The 16,091-nt window shown below is 39.7% G+C and overlaps 1 protein-coding gene across 5 annotated transcripts in view; it reads left to right on the top strand.

Annotated features, from left to right (window-relative positions):
• The window catches only part of RYR3 (ryanodine receptor 3), a 505,145-nt gene that overhangs the window by 229,141 nt on the left and 259,913 nt on the right, over nt 1-16,091 (top strand). For all 5 annotated transcript variants that reach the window (XM_076004231.1, XM_076004228.1, XM_076004227.1 and 2 more), the window contains 3 exons: nt 828-949; nt 11,074-11,242; nt 13,952-14,087. In XM_076004231.1, coding sequence (XP_075860346.1) covers nt 828-949; nt 11,074-11,242; nt 13,952-14,087 — 427 coding nt within the window. The remainder of the gene's footprint in view (nt 1-827; nt 950-11,073; nt 11,243-13,951; nt 14,088-16,091) is intronic.

The following is a 16,091-nucleotide window of genomic DNA, read 5'->3' as shown; positions in this document are numbered from 1 at the left end:
GCTTTCAGATAACTGATCTAAGCTCAGTACTACACTGCCCCTTACAACAAGCATTCACTGAGTCCTATTATACTATAGGAACCATGCCAAATGGGTTTGCCTATAAATCATTTAATCCTCCAAACAACCCTCTAAGGTAAGTCTATTTGCAGATGGTGAAATCCAAAGCTAAGAGAGGTTAAGTAACTTGCCCAAGGTCACACAGCTGGTAAGTAGCATTGCAGGATTAGAACAAAGGTCTGCCAATACGGAGCTCGTGATTTCAAGTCCCCTCTCTTGCCTCCATGAGCAGCAAGCTACCACCTCGAGCTGCTGTCCTCAGTCCTACAGTAACTACAGTAACCCTAACTCCCAGGGTAGCTGTCCTGCAGAAGAGAAACCCAAGCCTGATCCCAGTGGAGAGTTTGCTATAAATTATCTGTCGTCTTCCCCAATTTATCTCTGGAGGAAAAGACTCTGAACAAAGTGACTTTTCCCATCTCCAAGGGTAAGATTCCGTGTTCATTTTAAGAGAAAAATCTATTATAAAGTATGTTTTTACCCTTTGAAATTGGCCGTCTAGGCCCAAGGAATTTACCGTGACTCATACCATGGTGGCACATAAAATTTCATTTTCGTCTAAGCACCGTGTCTCAGGAATGGTTCATCTGTCAGTAATAGGGCATCCGAGTGAAATAATTCTCTTAATGTCCCACTTTCAACATGGACCCAGCGGGGCTTGGTTGGAGAGAGGAGTAAGAGGGATGAGGGAAACATTGCAGGAATGCTGACTGCCAGCTGTGGAGCAGTACGTGACCTGGGCCTGCTGTCCCTTCCCCTGTGGGTAGGTCATACTGCATCAGGAAGGCCACATGGACGATGGGTTAACACTGCAGAGATGCCAGCGTGAGGAGTCCCAGGCCGCTCGGATCATCCGGAACACGACAGCCTTGTTCAGCCAGTTTGTCAGGTACGTTAGTGCCTTCCCTTTCTGTCCCTGGAAGTTTTTACTCTTTCTGGCCTTCTAATGCCATCCATTCACCTCCTTTTGATACTATGAGTATTGTCAGGAAATAGTTAAATGCCAGCGAAGAGTTTTACCTGAGAAGACTTGGGACTGAAACTTAGTTCCTGCATAGGTGACCTCCTACTAGCTTCGCTCTTTGCCCAACAAATCCCCAAGCCCCATTGGTTATTTGGGTTGCTGTGATGAATACCGAAGGTCTTTGCACAGAAATTAAGTGAAAAGAGCTGAAGCACTTAGATCCCTTTTGTATTAGCATGTAAAGAGAGGAGGAGTGAGGAGAAACTGAGCCATACCCTGTGTGCTATTTAGAAAGGATTTCTACGTCATTCAGAATTGTTGCTATGGTTTGGATCAAAGTGGATTTGCATTGGAAGCCTTGGGTTACCCAACTGTGGCTGGGATTTAAATGGGAAAAGTAACAGAACTGCCTACTTGGATTGTAATCCCTCCAACCTAAAAAAATGCTGCCAAAACAGAACTCTATGAATTGTTTTCACCAATTACCATGAGAAACAGATTCTGTTGTAAGCCGTGCAGTGTTCCAAGCCATTCTTCCCTTGTAGGAAATTATCTCTAAAGCCAAGAGGGTATCAATTGCATGTGTGAATTTGCATGAAATGAGAACATTTTTTATATAGCTTTACTTGTTGAAAGATTGCAATCCAAGGGATGCATTAGTTAGGATATAGGCTAAGCTATTGTTGCAGTTCAGAATAAACTTTTACTTCTCTTTTAAGTAATAAGGTAGAGTAGACAGGTGGCTTTTAGGGAAAGTAGTGCAGCCCAGGTACTAGGGCTCAGATTCCTTCTACCTTTCTGCCCAGATTCTCTGACACATTCTTAACGTATGTCTCTGAACCAGCACCTCAGCATCATCTGCAAACTTGTTAAAATGCAGATTCTCAGGTTTTATACCAGACCTACTGAATCAGATACTCTTGGGAGTAAAATCCATCAAATCATATTTTATAGGCCCTCTAGGTGATGCTGATATATGCTAATGTTTAAAAACCACTGTGCTGAAATAGAGATCTTAACCTTGGCTACATGTTAGATTCATCTAGGGAGCTTTTAATACCCAAATTTTGAGGCTGTATCTCAAACCAATTGCATCAGAATCTCTGGAGGGGGGGGATCCAAATTGCTAGTATTTTATTAAAGCTCTCTAGGTGATTCTAACATTCAGCCACAATTGAGAACTGTTGTCTTAGTATGTTTTCTACAAATAGCTTCTTACTAGCACCATGTCTGAGGACTACCCTGCAAAAGGGGGAAACTGAGAAAGCCTGAAAATATCTTGGGCTGGCTGACTATGTATCTAGTACAAGTCAGAAGTTCTGTTACTAAAATTGGAGAAGGGAGAGTGGATAGTAGAGGTATTCATGCCACACGATGAAATTGACACTTGCAAATCAACAATCTTTTGTCTACTTTTGGCTCTGCCACTGGTTTCCTGTGATCTCTGAGCAAAATTTTTCCTTCCTATGTCTCATTACTTCCAGAAGCTGCTTCTCTTCTTCAAAGAAAGGCTATAAGAACGATTGTCTTGGTATAGGCAGAAAAAGATAGCTGCATGCAAACATGAGTTTTTCATGTAGCCTTAACTAGCATCAAGATGATCACTCTCTAGGTGGATGGGTTTATTTATCTGGCCCCCACTTCTCTCAACTTCTGCCCTTAAATATTTTGTAAAAGTCAGTGCCCCCTACCTCATATGTACATAAAAGTTAATTCAAAGTGGATCAAAGACCTAAATGTGAGACCTAAAACTATAAAACATGTAGGAGGACACATAGGCCTAAATTCTCATGATTTTGGATTAGACAGTGGTGTCTTAAATATGACACTCAAAAGCAAAAGCAACAAAAGAAAAAAAATGAATTGGACTTCCTCAAAATTAAAATGATTCGCTGCAAAGGGCTCTATCAAAGGAGTGAAAAGACAACCCACATAATAGAAAAACAAATTGTAACCCATATATCTGATAAGGGACTTATAATCTAGAATAAAGGATTCTTAAAACTCGACAATGAAAAAGAACATTAAAAATGGTCAAAAGATCTGAATAGACATTTTTCCAAAGAAAATATACAAATAGCCAATGAGCACATGAAAAGATGCTCAGCATCATTAGCCATCAGGAAAATGTCAACTAAACCGTGATGAGATACCACTTTACACCCACTAGGAGGCTATAATCAAAAAGATTGTTACTAACTAGTGTAGGAGAGGATGTGGAGAAATAGAACCCTCATATCCTGCTGGTGGGAATGTCAAATCTTGTGGCCGCTTTGGAAGACAGTCTGGAGGTTCATCAAAAGGTTAAACATAGAGTTATGATATGACCCATCAGTTTGACTCCTAGGTATATGCACAGGAGAAGTGAAAACACATGTCCACTTATACACAGATGTTTATAACAGCATTATTCATAGTAGCCCAAAAGTAGAAATGATCCAGATGTCCATCAGCTGAGAAATGGATAAATGTGCTATATCCATACAGTGGATACTGTTTGGCACTTAGAAGGAATGAAGTATGATGCATACTTCAATATAGATGAACCCATGAAAACATTATGCAAAGTGAAAGAAGCAAGTCACAAAAGACCACATAGTGAATGATTTCATTTATATGAAATGTCCAGAATAGGCAAATCTATAAAGACAGGAAGTAGATTAGTGATTACCTAGGGCTGGGGTGTCTCAGGGGCAAAGGGAAGAGTGACTACTAATGTGTAAGGGGTTTTATGGAGGGCTAATACAATAAAGTTCTAACACTGATTGCGGTAATGGTTGCACAACTCTGTGATTATTTATACTAAACCAGTAAACCATTTAATTGTGCCTTTTAAATAGGTGGTGCTATGGTATGTGAATTATATTTCAATAAAGCTGTTACTTTCAAAATCAGTGGAAGTTACATGCCTGACAATGGGAAGATTATTTTTAAACAGCTTTATTGAGGTGGAATTGACATATCATAAAATTCATCCTTGTAAGTGTACAGTTCAGTGAGTTTTAATATATTTGCAGAGCTGTACAACCATCACCACAATTCAGTTTTAGAACATTTCCATCACCTTAAAAATATCTTTATGCCCATTGCAGTTTATTCTAGTTGCCACCCCCAGCCCTAGGCAACCACCAATCTGCTTTTTGTCCCAATTGAATGCATTAATTGATAAGTTAAATCATAAAATATGTTGTCTTTTGAATATGGCCTCTTCATTTAGCAGTATATTTTTGAGGTTTATTCACGTTCAGTTCCTTTTTTATTGCTGAAGAGTATTCGCACGTGTGTGTGTGTGGAGAGAAGCAGGTCGATATATAGATCCAGATGCTCATTATCACATTGTGTTTATTCATTCATCAATTTAACAGTTGGTTGTTTCCTGTTTCAGTTATTATGAGTAATTCTATGGATTTTAGTGTAAAAGCTTTCAGATATGTTTTCATTTCTCTTGGAATAATAGGAGTGGAATTGCTGAGTCATATGTAAATTTGTGTCACTTTTTAACATATCTTTTATGGTGGTAAGATATACATCACATAAGAGTTACTATGTTACCCATGTTTAAGTTCAATGGCATCACCACTAGCCATCTGCAGAGTATTTTTTTGTCCCAAAATGAAACACTGTACTTACTGCACAGTAACTCCCCATTCTCTTCTTCCCTCTGCCCCTGGTAACTTCTATTCCACTTTCTGTTTCTATGAATTTAACTATTCTAGGTACCTCATACAAGTGGAAACATATACTATGTGTCTTTTTGTGTCTGGTCTGGCTTGTTTCACTGAGCAAAATGTCTTCAAGCTTTATCCATGCTGTCGTGTGTATAAGAATTTCATTTCTTTTTAAGGTTGGATACTATTCCCTTGTATGCAAATACCACATTTATTTACTCATTCATCCATCAGTGGACATTTGGGTATGTTTAACTTTTTAAACTGGAAAACGTTTTTCCAAAGTGGATGCACCATTTTAAAGTCCGCTGAGAAATGTGTGAAATTCCAGTTTCCCCTCATCCTTGCCTATGTTTTTATTATCTGATTTTTTGATTGTTGCCATTCTAGAGCTTATGAAGTGGTATGTCATAGTGGTTTTAATTTGCATTTTCAGAGTGGAATAATAATATTGAACATCTTTTTCTGTGTTTATTATCCATTCTTATATCTTCTTTTGTAAAAGGTAATTAAATTTTTTGCCTTTTTAAAATTGGGTCATTTGTCTTCAACTAGAGATTTGAGAGTTCTTTTTATCTTCTAGTTACAAGTTGTTTACCAAATTTATGATTTGCAAATATTTTCTTCTTGTCTGTGACCTTTCTTCTCATTTTTAATGGTATTTTTTGAAGCACAAAAGTTATTTTCTATTAAGTCCACTTTAACATATTTGTTCATGAGTTGTGCTTTTAATGTCATATCTAAGAACTCTTTGCCTAACCTAGAGTCACCAGGATTTTCTCCTATTTTTTTTCTAAAAGTTTTAGAATTTTAGCTCTTACATTTAGGTCTGTGATCTATTTTAAGTCCTTTTTTGTGCATGATATGTGGTAAGGGTTTAAATGCATCCTTTTGCATGGGGATCATATGGCTATCAGATTGTCCCTGCACAATTTGCCAGAAAAGACTACCTTTCCTCATCAGATTGCCTTGGCACCTTTATCAAAAGCCAAGTGACCATAAATGTTGAAATTTATTTCTGGACTCCTAGTTATTCCAAAATAACACTGTTTTGATTAATGTAGCTTTATAGTAAGTATTGAAATCATGTAGAGTGAGTCCTCCAATTTTGTACTTCTTTTCAAAATGATTTTGGTGTTTCTGGTTTCTTTACATTCCTATGTAAACTTTAGGGTGAATTTGTCAATTTCAAAAAGAAATCCTGCTGGAATTTTGAAAGGCATTGCATTGAATCTAGTGATTAGTTTTAGAGGGCTATCATCTTCATAATACTAAATCTTCCAGCCCCAAATGTGGAATGTCTCTCCATTTGTTTATTCTTCTTTAATTCCTTTCAGTAAGATACTGTAATTTTTAGTACAAACATCTTGTAATTTTGTGAAAGTTATTCCTATGTATTTGATTATTTTTGGTGCTACTACGTATGGAATTATTTTTGTTAATTTCATTTCAGATTGTACACTGCTGGTATATAGAAATACTGTTGTATAGAAATTAGGTTTTTAAAATATTGATCTTGTATTTTGTGACCTATTTGAAATTATTTATCAGTTCTAGTGGGCTCTGTGTATGTGTATGTATTCTTAGAATTTTCTACATACAGGATTATGTCATTTATGAATAAAGAGAGATTTATTTTTCCCTTTCCAATAGGGATGCACTTTATTTCTTTTTCTTGCACAATTACACTGGCTAGAATATCTTCTACAGTGTGCAATAAAAGCAGTGTGAGCAGACATCCTTGTCTTATTCCTGATCTTAGAGGGAAAATATTCAGGTTTTCACTGTTGCATGTAATATTGACTGCAGGGTTCTTATAGATGCTCTTTATCAGGTTGAAAAAGTTTCCTTCTATTCCTAGTTTGTTGAGAGTGTTTATCTTGATTGAGCATTAGATTTTGTCAAATGCTTTTTCTTTGTCTGTTGATATGATCATATAGTTTTGTCCTTCTTTAATATGGTATATTACATTAACTTCTTGGGAATAGGTTATTAACATTTCTAATTATTATTGATTTGTCATCTTCTATCTCACTTCTGTCTGTTTTAGCTTCATATATTTTGGTTTCTCTTTTGGGGCACTTAAATGTTTATGATAGGTATAATATCTTATAAATTTACTCCTTTGTAGTTATAAACCATCTTCCTTTTTTCTCTATGAATATTTTTAGTCTATTGTGTAGAGCCACTTCAGATATCTTACATGTAGATTTTATGGTTTCTGTTTGCATGATACATCTTCTTCAATCCTTGTACTTTCAACCTGTTTATGTCTTTGAATCTGAAGTGTGTCTCTCGTAAAAAGCACATTTGGATTCTTTCTTAATAATCTAGTCTGACAACCTTCCCCTTACATTGGTATGCTTAATCCATTTATATTTAATATGATTATTCAGATAGTTGAATTTATGTCTGCCATTTTGTTGTGTTTTTTTTGTCTCATGTCCTTTTTGTTCTTCTGTTTCTCCTTGACTGCCTTTTTTTCTGTTAGATATTTTCTAGCCTACCATTTTAATTATGTTGCTGGGTTTTCAAAATACTTTTTAAAGTTATTTTCTTAGTGGTTGCTCTAGGGAACTCTATTTAACTTGAAATCTACTTCAAATTAATACTAACATAACAAAATAAAGCAACTTTGCTTGAATATTGTTCTATTCTCTCCCTCTTTTGTGACAATATTGCCATGTATATTACATCTTCATATGTAATCTCAGCAATAGAGTTTTATAATTGTTTCATGCAATTGTTTTTTAATCAATTGCAAGAACAAAAGAGAAAATATATATTCATATTGTATTTTATATTTACCTACATAATTACCTATACTAATACTCTTTATCTCTTTATGTCTTTGAATGGATTCTAGTAACTTTTGGTATCATTTTCTTTTTTTTTTTCCATAACTTTTACTTATATATTATTACTATTTGGTAATAATACCTTATTTATTTTTAACCTTGTTAGGCATCATCATTACTGATTTATACAACCAATATGCATTTACAATTCCCATTTATTTTCACTTTATAAAAGACTTTTTTTAGTATTAATATTTCTTATAATGCAAGCCTGCAGCCATTTGCCTCTCAATTTGAGTGTGAGCTGGATGACATGTTAAAGGTTCAGGCAGTTTATAGTTCTGTCCTACATTTTACTTTCTGCTTGCATGGGGCCTCACCTTCAGTCAGAGATGGATAGTTAGGGTCCTCTCCAGTCCTTCCTGAGCATGCGTGTGGCCTTACACGTGGCTTACCCCACCCTGTTAGAGCCTCTTTGCCATGAAGCAGGGGAGGAGATGGAAACATCCACAGGCTGAAACACCATGGACTCTTACTATTCTTACCAAGGCTGATCAATTTTTAAAATATAAATACTACTTGATTTTTTTTGTATGCCTTTGGTCAATTTCCAGAATCCTGAAATGGTTGTTTTTGATGTTTTGTCCAGTTTTATCATTGTTTTGTGTGAGAGAGGATTTACTGAGTTCCTAAATAACTCAAAAAAAGTCCTGCTCTCAATGGAGAAATTTTTGATTGTTCCATCACAGGATGTTTTAGGCAAAAAGGAGGACTGATAAAAAAAAAAAAAAAGTGCATAAGGGGTGTGGGCTGCAAAACTCATAGTACTTGGATTTTGCAAGAGCTAGGAAGTGAAGGAGGAAACAATATTTTGGAAGCGGATTCTTCTCTCCTGTCTCTTTTGAGAAACCAGCAGTGCATGCTTTGTACATTTGGAAAGTGGAAGGAGGGGCAGCCTTTTTGCAAGAGCAAATTATGGTTAAAGGAATAGGGAGTGTACAAAACAAGAACAATGAAAGAAAAAAGGTTAAAATTTATTCATGCTGCCTCGTCATCCTTTGTAGAGTTGCTAGGGACTGTCCACTAGGAAAAATGAACAATGCAGTGGATTAAGGAGTCTCAGAAATCCTGCTGGGAAAAAGATACTGTCTGTTGCTCTCTGAGTTTAACCTTAGGAGAGGAACAATATATACATAATTATATTATGGTCATGGTATGGTAAGTACTCAGAGTCACCTGGGATCTCACTGGTATTTAACAAAATAATTCACTGGCAGAAGTCCAAGAATATAGTGGGAACAGGAACCTCAGGGAGTTGAAGAAAGCTGGGGCGACACAGGGGCCAATTGCAGTTATTTCTGAATCGAGACACCATCTCGTCCCTGTCCATTTGGCTTACTCTGAGGTTCTAAAGGAGACTGTGAACACCCTGAGGCTGTTCAAAGGTCATGTCTATTTTCACCACTGTCCCCAGTGCCAATCATAGGATACGTGCCCCTTTTTTAAAGGAGCAATGGATCTGCCTCAGTTCAATGAACTATTATATTGATGTTTCCTCAAGGGGAAAATGAACTGATCAAGCCATGAGAATCCACAGAACAAAAAATTAGACGTGAGCAAGTCTGGCAATCATAGAGTGTGCCTTGCCTATTTTCCAGGTGTAAAATTGAAGCGCAAGAGGCTTAGGGGCAGTCAAAATACCACACGGTTAATGGCAGTGGCAAGACTAAAACCTTGCATTTCCAGCTCCCTGTGCAGTCCATGTGCTGCTATTCCAGCAAGCTACAAAAAGGCCTGTAAACCTCTTGTTTTCATCTTTTTCTAACACCAGCCTCAGTGTCTCTGGTAAAACCAAAAAGTTAAAAATTAAACAAACAACAACAACAAAAAAAAAAAAAAATAGGCAAAACCTGGAACTGGACCAAAATATTGAGGAAAATATATTCATTCCTTCACTGAATTTAGAAGTGGGAAGACATGTAGGATTGAGTTTTGTATTCCCAAACCTTCACCTCATGTCCTCGTGGCATTCTCCTCCTCACTATTATTTTGTCCAATAATGTCCCAGGTAGTCACTTGCAAACACTCGCTGAGAACTTGCCATGGGCTGAGCACTGCCAGGGGTCGTGTACGCACTGAGAAGTACTTCCCTGTGTGTAATAAGCTCATCGTCCGCGCTGGTATTCCACGTGCATTGCATACACTTGGCGTTTTTCCATCCAAAATTGGAATGATTATCACCTTACAGCCTGAGCATTTTCACAGCTTGTTCAGTCTTTGTTTTGGACCTAGCTGACAATCTTTTCTTAGCCTGAGTCCAGATTAACATGTAACAGTGGTCGACTAAACAAATATACTGTAAATGCATAGGAGAACTTACTGGAAATTGAACCTCAAGGAGCAGACCTGATGTTGCTTACGTAACCAGCCAATTCTCAGTCACTCAGGGCCTTAACAGTGCAACTCCACAGCAGATGGGCCTATTCCCCTTCCTCTTCCTAGCCTTCGCCCTTGGAAAGGCTCACACATGTACCCCACAAGGGGATGAAAAAATGAAGGCTCATTTGGATATCTGTGGTGGCTTGTAGTCTCTCTCTGTTGAAAGAATTTAATTACAAAAATTCTGGAAAAATAAAACCAAAAGAGACAGGAACATACACACAAGATAGGAGGAATATAATAGGGAGAGAGAGAGATGGTAGGCCCAGTGACATGAGCTTTGGGGCTACACAGAGGAACAAAGAGGAACAAGCATTAAAGCAGAGGGGGGGGAGGATATTGAGAGATGGGGAGACTCTGGGAAGGGGAGGAGGGAACAGGAAGAAGAAGGTCAGAGGAAGGACACACGGATACAGAGAGCAAAGGGGAGACATCAGCAGATGGGGTGAAGGGAAAGCGGGTGTGTGCGTGCACACACAGAAACAAACGTGGAGAGAAAAGCACGTGCAGAGACATGAGAAGGCATACTGAGGGAGAGACAGGGGAGCATGGGAAGAGACAGACAGAAAACAGAGAGACCCAGGATGGAAATCCTTCCAGCCCTATGTTTAACCAATTCCAAGAAGAAGGGTTGATAGTTTAAAAGAACTGTGAGTTAATACGTTTGTTATTTTTAAAAGTGTTTTTTATTTAAAGAGAAAAAATGTGGCAGACAAACGGGTATGCAGAAAGGAAGGAAGCATCTGCTGCAGATGGAAAAGTCACTGTCTTCGTCACAGTTGAAGTTCCCTCTTTAGATTACAGAAAAAATCATCACTAAACATTTAGGGAAGACCTATGTGATGCTAGGTGCTGAAATATCACAGCAGTTTTAATACGATGAGTTATAAGTTGCTTGAAAACAAATGGGCTAAAAGGAGTCATCTCCCTTTGTTTATGAAATAGATTTACAATCAAAACTGAATATTTTCTTCCATTGCTCCGTGGGCTGGCAAATTTTGTTTTGGAGCTGTTGGCACAGCGACTACCCCAGGGAAGCAGCGCAGGGTGCAATGTGGGGCCGTTCGGAGCAGGACCCAGTGGGGGCTTGTCAGGGCCCTGCTGGTGGCTGGCGCCTGAGCCATGTCAATCTCATGGTTTTTAGTGGAAACAATCGCACAGCCGCTCCCGTGACCCTGCCTACGGAAGAGGTCCTGCAGACCCTGCAGGACTTGATTGCCTACTTCCAGCCCCCGGAGGAGGAGATGCAGCATGAAGACAAACAGAACAAGCTCCGCTCGCTCAAAAACAGACAGAATCTTTTCAAGGAAGAGGTAAGTCAGAACAAAAAGTTGAGTATCTCTATGTGTCTAGAGCTAAGATAACTCTATGACTGCAATTTAGCTTTGTCTCTGTGCATGTGTATGAAAGAGCTGGAGAACAGGAAAGAGATTCGGATGCTGGGAAGAAAAGGATTTATTGAGGCCGGGGTGTGGTGGCTCACGCCTGTAATCCTAGCACTCTAGGAGGCCGAGGCGGGCGGATTGCTCCAGGTCAGGAATTCGAAACCAGCCTGAGCAAGAGGGAGACCCCCATCTCTACTATAAGTAGAAAGAAATTAATTGCCCAACTAATACATACAGAAAAAATTAGCCGGGCATGGTGGCACATGCCTGTAGTCCCAGCTACTCAGGAGGCTGAGGCAGGAGGATTGCTTGAGCCCAGGAGTTTGAGGTTGCTGTGAGCTAGGTTGACGCCACGGCACTCACAAAGCGAGACTCTGTCTCAAAAAAAGAGAAAAAAGAAAAGGATTTATTGGACGCAGACACTCCCTGTCGGCCGACTCTGGTTGTACTAGCAATGGTGGCACATTCAAACCAGGCTACGTTTTAAAGCCTCCGTGCCACGTGTATATCCAAAAACCATTTTCAATAAATTTTAGCTGTTAGGACATGGCATTGGCTATGATTCCCAAATTTTGGGAAATGTCAGAATTATCTATGAAGCCTGTTTGAAAAATACCAATGCCTAGATTCTCCCACAACAGGAATGGCCGAGAAGCTGGTTTGAAAGATACAGATGATGCTAGATTTTATGTCAGTACCTGAGCACCTGAATCACTGGAAGTAGAGCCTGGACTGGGGGCTAATGAGACCCAGGCTCTCATTCTGGCTCCATTCCTGACCATGTATGACCTTAGACAAGTCACAGGCTTTTTCCAAACTTGGATGTGGTGATCTGGTGCTAACAGGCCACAGTTATACTTTGGGACCCACCATGCCTCAGGACAGAGCTTGTCTCTTAGGCATGTCCAAAATTAGTGGAGTAGAATGTGGAACCATCCTTGCTCAGCCTTCTGGTATACACATTTTGTGCATGCCTTGTAAGCTACTGAAACTGCACTTACCATCTCCCTCCTACTCTTTAAGAACAGCTAGGCTCAAGTGTTTTTAAGAGGTGGCATAGTATTATAAATTAACTGGATAATGCTCAACATCACTAATCATCAGGGAAATGCAATTAAAACCATAATGAGGTACCACCTTACCCCCATTGGAATGGTGATTATTAAAAAATAAAAAAACATAGGCCGGGCGCTGTGGCTCACGCCTGTAATCCTAGCTCTTGGGAGGCCGAGGCGGGTGGATTGCTCAAGGTCAGGAGTTCAAAACCAGCCTGAGCAAGAGCGAGACCCCATCTCTACTATAAATAGAAAGAAATTAATTGGCCAACTGATATATATATATAAAAAATTAGCCGGGCATGGTGGTGAATGCCTGTAGTCCCAGCTACCCGGGAGGCTGAGGCAGAAGGATCACTCGAGCCCAGGAGTTTGAGGTTGCTGTGAGCTAGGCTGACGCCACGGCACTCACTCTAGCCTGGACAACAAAGCGAGACTCTATCTCAAAAAAAAAAAAAAAAAAAAAAAAAAAAACAATACATGTTGTCATGGATGCAATGAAAAAGGAATGCTTTATACACTGTTGATAGAACTGTAAATTAGTACCAACTCTATGGAAAATAGTATGGAGATTCCTCAAAGAACTAAAAGTAGAACTACCATTCAGTCCAGTCATCCCATTACTGGGTATCTACCCAAAGGGGGGAAAAAGTCATATCAAAAAGACACCTGTACCCAAATGTTTATTGCAGCACAATTCACAATTGCAAAGGTATAGAATCAACCTAAGTGCCCATCAACTGATGAGTGGACAAAGAAAATGTGATGTGTGTGTGTATGTATGTGTGTATGTAGATATTCTCACTAATAGGGAGCTAAACAACAGATATATGTAGTCATAAAGTGACATAAAAGGACATTGGAAACTCAGAATGGGGAGAGTGGGATTGGGGTGAAGGTTAAAAAACTTACCTATTGGGTATAATGTACACTATTCTGGTGACCATCACACTAAAAGCCCTGACTTCAGCATTATACAATTCATCCATGTAACAAGAACATTTGTATCCCCTAATATTTTGAAATAAAAATTAACAATTTTTTAAAAAGTGAAATAATGGGAAGCTGGAAAAGTAGTTGAAAATCCTCTTTTGGTCCTATTGTCTCAAAATTCTACATTTTTGTGGAGAGGAAGCAAGCACAATTGCCCTGTACATCTGAATGGAACTTCTTGCACTTACTTGAGATTTAAGGGGAAAACAGGTACTGTATCCAGAGCTGTTTCTGCATGAGTCAGAATCACTTCACACCAGACCAGACGGAAAGCAGGTTTTTGTGAGACTCATTCACGCTCCCTCTTCCTCAGTATGTCCTTGGATTTGAGTTAAACACGTGGGGGCAAACCGTCAGAAGAGACTGCTGACTCATTCCCCAAATAGATGCTATTTAGGTCTCTAGGCATAAAAATGCATATTTTGTTTTTAGGAGGACAAAAACCCAAACCTCAGCTGGCACCATGAAGGTGTGTTTGCATATTAGTGTTATCAGCTTTCACCGGTGAATGACATGGGAGGGGAAGGAGCAAGAGGGATTCTACTTACTTAATCAGGACATTTACTCTTTCCTCAACTCTCCTTCTCAGGGAATGTTGGCCCTTGTCTTAAATTGCATCGATCGCTTGAATATCTACAATAGCGTAGCACACTTTGCAGGGATTGCCAGGGAAGAGAGTGGCATGGCCTGGAAAGAAATTCTGAACCTCCTCTACAAATTGCTGGGTAAGTGTACGTACAGCGCCCTCTCGCTTGGAAGGTTTCCAAGGGATTGCCACATGAGAACCCAGGACTGTGAGCTAGCCGCCTTCCTTCGAAGCCTTTTGTTAACCATTTGATTTTGAACCCAGCTGTTCATTCTGTTAACAAGTAGCTTATTGTGTTTCCCGAAGTCAGCACCAAGTGGAAGTAGATGGGGATCAGTTTTGCAAAACTACCTGTGAAACCCTTGATAGAGACACTCCCTGAACCTTAATTCCTTATCTTTAAATGAGGAAATGAGATCAGAACACATGTATGGGGTCTTCCAGTTTTAGACTTCTGCAAAGATATCACCTGCACTTTGAGGATTGTTATGCTCTTAAATTCTGTGCCCGTCCACTTGTCAGTCAGTTATGATTTCTGCTGATTGACCTACTATTTATTTTATTTTGGTGGAAACAAAAAGGCAGGAAGTAGGTATGTTCCAGAATCCAGCCTTTCTTCTCACAGTGCTGAGCTTGTGATAATATTCTGGTGCCTGCTGTAACAGGTTCATCCCACAAGCCTGGAGTGCCAGCCTACAGGAGGGAGACAGCAAGCAGATGGTAGCAGTCTATGCAAGAAGGTGGCCACCAGGAGATGCTTAGACACTATGACAAGGCAGCATTTTAGGGCTTTGCTCTATGTTCCACTGAGGAAATCGGTAAAAAGTTCTCCAGGCCAGAGGAGGCCCCCGAGAAATCCATCTGGACCTGTTCTCCACTTGAGAGGGTCAGGCTAGTGAGATGGCCACCAGGCTGTGTGACCTTGTAAAGTCTCTGCAAACTCTAGAATATTGCAGTGACACAGCTGAAACCCAGTAGTGATTAATACAGCAATAATAGCTAACATTTATTGAGTTCTGTGTGCCAAGCAGTGGAGTATCTCTTTTGGGTCCTGTAAGCAACAATTTGAGGCATAGTTACTTTTCTGCCCCCAGTTTTTAGGGATGAAGAAGCTGAGGCACAGAGAAGCTCATAACCTCAGGTGACATATCTAGTAAGTGATAGAGCTGTGGCTTAACTCCCAACAGTCTGACTCCAGGGCTTGTGCTTAACCCCCTTGCTGCAGCTGACCTGAAAAGCAGGTTAGGAGCTCAGACAGAATTCTGCCCTCCACCGACTGTGCATATGGAAAGCAGGGCTTTAGACAAGGCCTTTCCTTGTCCTAAATTTACCATGTGTCAGCCTCAGTAAAAAAAAAAAAAAAAAAAAAAAAATCCCAGTCCCTGAAAACAACTATGTGAAGGACAGGCTATTTGTGGGGTGCATCAGTTTACATGGACTTGTTCCAGATTTGCATCTACTGGAGGGAGGGTAACTTTGTCTGGATTGGTAAAACTTAACGACAGCCTATTCTTTCCCTCTCTTGGTAATATTATCTGCCAGTGGTTTTCAAGCATGAACAGGCATCAGAGTCAGCTGAAGGGCTGGTTAAAACAAAGATGTCGGCCCCAACCCAGAGTTTCTAATTCAGTAGATCTGGGATGAGGTCTGAGAATTTGCATATATAACAAGTTCTCAGGTGATGCTGGAGCCCCTGACCTGGGGACTATACTTCCAGAACCACTCTCATAGGGTGCTACATTTTAGATATTTTCTAGTTACACGCTGTTATTGTTTATCTGTTAGTGTAACCGACCTTTCCAGCAATGTTCACCGGGACACCTTCCTTTAGTCCTGAATAATAACAAATCTCTAGCTAGATTTAAGAAAACATTGCAAGAGGTTGAGTTCTTAAGTCAGTAACCAAGCAGATGTTAAATTCTTGTGTGTCACTGTCTGAAGTCATTGTATTGAGTTATGTGCTCATTGCCTCCATCCCCTACTTGATAAAGGCAGGGAATCTCCTTCGGCCCCAGTGCTCTAGTCCCAGCAGCTGGACAGGGGCCTGGTACATAGCAGACTCTTTGGAAATACTTGTTGAATGAGTGAGTGAGTGAGTTAGATTTTTGCTCGTCTAAACATAGAAACAGAATTGTATCAAAGG

This window comes from Microcebus murinus, chromosome 6, assembly GCF_040939455.1.
Source record: "Microcebus murinus isolate Inina chromosome 6, M.murinus_Inina_mat1.0, whole genome shotgun sequence".
Taxonomy (NCBI): domain Eukaryota; kingdom Metazoa; phylum Chordata; class Mammalia; order Primates; family Cheirogaleidae; genus Microcebus; species Microcebus murinus.
The sequence above is the reverse complement of the archived record's forward strand: the minus strand, read 5'-3'. Positions and strand labels throughout refer to the sequence as shown.